Source organism: Nematolebias whitei, chromosome 17, assembly GCF_014905685.2.
Source record: "Nematolebias whitei isolate Nwh7 chromosome 17, NemWhi1, whole genome shotgun sequence".
Lineage (NCBI taxonomy): Eukaryota > Metazoa > Chordata > Actinopteri > Cyprinodontiformes > Rivulidae > Nematolebias > Nematolebias whitei.
The window spans coordinates 20870205-20873582 of record NC_056514.1 but is presented as its reverse complement, the minus strand read 5'-3'; the positions used below and the strand labels follow the sequence as shown (position 1 = coordinate 20873582).

At 44.0% G+C, this 3378-nt stretch overlaps 1 protein-coding gene across 1 annotated transcript; it reads right to left on the bottom strand.

The window, feature by feature from the left end:
• Positions 1-1023: 1023 nt before the first annotated feature.
• On the bottom strand, positions 1024-3118 carry pvalb3 (parvalbumin 3). Its single transcript, XM_037690765.1, has 5 exons — positions 3060-3118; positions 2670-2736; positions 2201-2333; positions 1717-1826; positions 1024-1443 (listed from the first exon to the last, which is right to left on the bottom strand). The coding sequence occupies exons 2-5, from the start codon at positions 2728-2730 to the stop codon at positions 1418-1420; spliced, it is 330 nt and encodes a 109-aa protein (XP_037546693.1). The 5' UTR covers positions 2731-2736; positions 3060-3118; the 3' UTR covers positions 1024-1417.
• Between the last annotated feature and the right edge of the window lie 260 nt (positions 3119-3378).

Sequence of the window (3378 nt, the reverse complement as noted above, 5' to 3'; positions counted from 1 at the left end):
CAGAAAGGAAGAAAGAAGCGGGCACTAGATGGATGGATGTAATGCTGTTTTGCCAGAGACGCACTAATTACCAGCTTCAGGCTCTTGAGTTACCGTATTTTCCAGCGTATAAGTTGCAGTTTTTTTGCATAGATCTGCCAGTTCTGTGACTTATACACTGAAGCGACATATACTTTATTCCCCATGTTCATAACACAGTTTTTGACTGACACTTTAAATGTTCATTCATACTAACATGAACCGGAGTAAACATTACCATTTGCAGCCGCTAAAGGGCCCTCTAGGCTTTTGACCACTACCGGTCAGGCGTATATGTTGTTCCTGTACCACTACCCCCACCGCCCCCCACCAAACACTGACCATTAAAGTGCATTTATTAAGGACAAGTTAAACTGAGACACACCTTTGCTAAAATGTCGAGCAAACCAAAAATTGTTTTTAAGTGTTAATCTTGTTAAATTTCGAAGAACTGCAACAGCGAGTTCTCCCGCGGCCGCCAATTGATTTTTGGCACAAGACGGGCCCACGTTTCCCGAGGGTCAGCAGTGACGCATAATAAACGCGACTCGTTTATGTTTTTTTTTTTTCCTCTTCGTGATGCTTTTTTTGACTGATGCAACTTATACTCTGGAGCAACTTATATGCCAGAAAATACTCTAACTAGGAACTTAAGGCAGCTGAACAGAGTCTCCAGTGGAGTTTATTTAAGAACTACCTCTTTCATAAACAGGAGCTCTCCCGTTGATCTCCTTTAATATTATGTTTTGGTTCAGTTAAAATAAAACTTTTAAGTTATTCCATGCAGCGTCCCCATTTTCTGGTATGGTCTCCGAGCCAGGCCATAACAAGATAGTTATTTATTGTGGGTTTGACTACTATTAATAATGTTTTTGAAGGTTTTCTGTTGAGTCGTTTGATTCTAAATGCCTTATTTGTAAAATTGTGAATAAATTAGTTTTTCGGACCATCGGTGCATCAACTGATGCACGTTCACAACCTCAGCGCAAGAAACAAGCGGCAGACTTTTGTTATTGAAAAATATCCTTTATTGTTTTCTCATCGTCCGTCCGTTTCCCATAAAAGTGCATCAAAGTTGATCTCGCAGCATGCAAACCTCGCACAGTAAAACAACGACAGAAGTGAGAGAGAGAGAGAGAGAGACACAAGTCAGCCACGCCATACACTTAGTCAGGTACACTCGTCGTGGATCGCGCTGGGGTGAGCGCTGCCTGAGAGAGAGAGAAAGAGCGGGTTGTCCGTGGTTGGTTGGGAGGGGGGGGTCAAAGGTCAAGTGTATAAAAGTGTTTCAGAGAGTCTACGAGAAAGAGTTGAGTGGGAAGAGGAGAAGAAGAGAGTATGTCTTGGCTCAAGTTGTTCCTTTAGAGAAGTGAAGTCAGATGTTGGTCAGTTTGTCCGTTTAACCCTTGATCATGGCGGCAAACTCTGCGTGGAGAGAAAGAAAAGGAAGAAAATGTTAGTTCAACTTCATTAGACGGCTTTACACTCTACTTTTATCAACTGAGAAGGAGCTGAAACAAAGCCTGACAAGTCTTCCACTTTTCAAGCGTCACATCAGGAAGTGAATAAGTTGTAATGAAGACCAAGGCTCACATGTGCAAATGTTTTGAAAGTCACACAGTAAGAGCGGTGAATATTGCTCAACTCCTTTCATTTAAAGAGGTTTAACTTTTACAATATGTGGATGCTCGTCCGTACCATCAACTCCGATCTTGCCATCACCGTCGGAGTCACCGGCCTGCAGGAAGGTCTTTGTCTCAGCGTCGGTCAGAGCTCTGGCACCGGCGGAGAAGTTCTGCAGGAACAGTCTGGAGCAGACAAGCAGAAAACAATCTTAACGGACGCAGTCAACGTCTTTTGTCTGGACCAAAATCTTTCATATGGGTGCTTTAGTTGCTGAATATACTGTGCATGTTGTGGATCGTATCATCTAGAAGTCATCTGATTCTTTTCATTGATCCTGCTCATTCATGTTAGTGACCCTCTGAGTATTTCTGACAAACTGCTGCACTGAATAAGATCCAATAAAGCAGCCAGACCCTTTTCAGTCGTTCTCTCCTCTGCTGAACAACATGTGGAGCACCAGAGGAAGCTGGCCCAGATCCACAGCTCATTGGCTACTTTCATGCTGTGCTATCATCGTGGCTCAAATAAAGGATTCGATCTGAAAGTGGTCGCCTACTTCAGCTCCTCCTCCTCAATGAAGCCGCTCTTGTCCTGGTCAATGACGGCGAAGGCCTTCTTGACGTCATCGGCAGACTTGGCAGCCAGGCCGACCTTGGCGAAGAACTCCTTGTGCTTGAAAGAGTCGGCAGCTGCGAGAAGGAGGAGAAAAGAGGTCGTCAGACGATGAAGATGTGCCACGCACAAACTGAACTCCGTTTTCTAAACTTTTTAGGAACTGGGTTTTTTTTGTGTGTGTGTGTTAAGCCATGTTTTTAATTTTAAATTTAGCTTACAGAGGGGATTTTCTTACACACACACACATATAAGTGAGATAAACAGGTCTTTTTTTTTGACATTCTACAAGCTTTTTTCTCCATTCGTTATGATGATTTACGCACGTCATCTCTGATTTTATGTCTTGCGAAGCTCCAGCGACACATAAACAAAATAAAAGCGTGCGTCAGCAGTTTAGCTGTGGGGTTTACCTTGGCAAGCTGCGAGGGCTGCAGTGATGTCAGCTTCGCTCAGGATTCCAGCAAATGCCATTTTGAACTGAGGGAGAAGAGCAGAGGACAAAGTCATCAGCTGTGGCACAATCAGAGCAGGATGAAGCTTTAAGTCAACACCAGAGGCACAGAGCTACAAGTGAGAACATTTCAGCTCCTTTTTTTTGGTATTCCAAGGCACACATGAGCAGAAAAAGGTAATCCAAATTCCCCACAAAACAACAAAAACAAGCCTTCCAAGACAAAAAATATGTAAAAAAGTTCTTTTTAGTCCAAAACCCTTGATGCTCAGAGCTCTGTGTCCCTCTGCAGGAAGAAGGCCCTTCCTCAGACTTGCCTACAGGTCTGCAGCTCCTCAGTGCCACTCACCTTGAGGTTATCTCTAAGGCTAGAGAGGATTCGCTCAGATGAATCTGCTGGCTGCAGTGGACCCCCTCGCTCATTCCCACGAGCTTATATACGTTTCGCTCACCCCGAAATATGATGCATAGGCTGTGTAACGGATACTGTGTGCAAAGAAGCTGGTTGCAGAAAAATGTGTCCAGTAGACAGAGCTGTTCTATTTTTATGTGCATAAACGAAGATGCTTAAATGGTAGAGCAAGTGTGGACCCGTGGAAAAGCGCTTGATATTGCATAAGGCTAATAATATACGCTGCTGATTGGGGTGAAACCCACTCTGCAGGCAG

What these genes read in the sequence shown, in the direction of transcription:
- pvalb3 (XM_037690765.1), bottom strand. Translation starts at nt 2,730, where the DNA reads ATGGCATTTGCTGGAATCCTGAGCGAAGCTGACATCACTGCAGCCCTC. An exon ending in AGCCCTCGCAGCTTGCCAAG is followed by an intron (nt 2,334 to 2,669) that starts GTAAACCCCACA and finishes TCCTTCTCGCAG; the next exon opens with CTGCCGACTCTTTCAAGCAC. An exon ending in ATTGAGGAGGAGGAGCTGAA is followed by an intron (nt 1,827 to 2,200) that starts GTAGGCGACCAC and finishes TGTCTGCTCCAG; the next exon opens with ACTGTTCCTGCAGAACTTCT.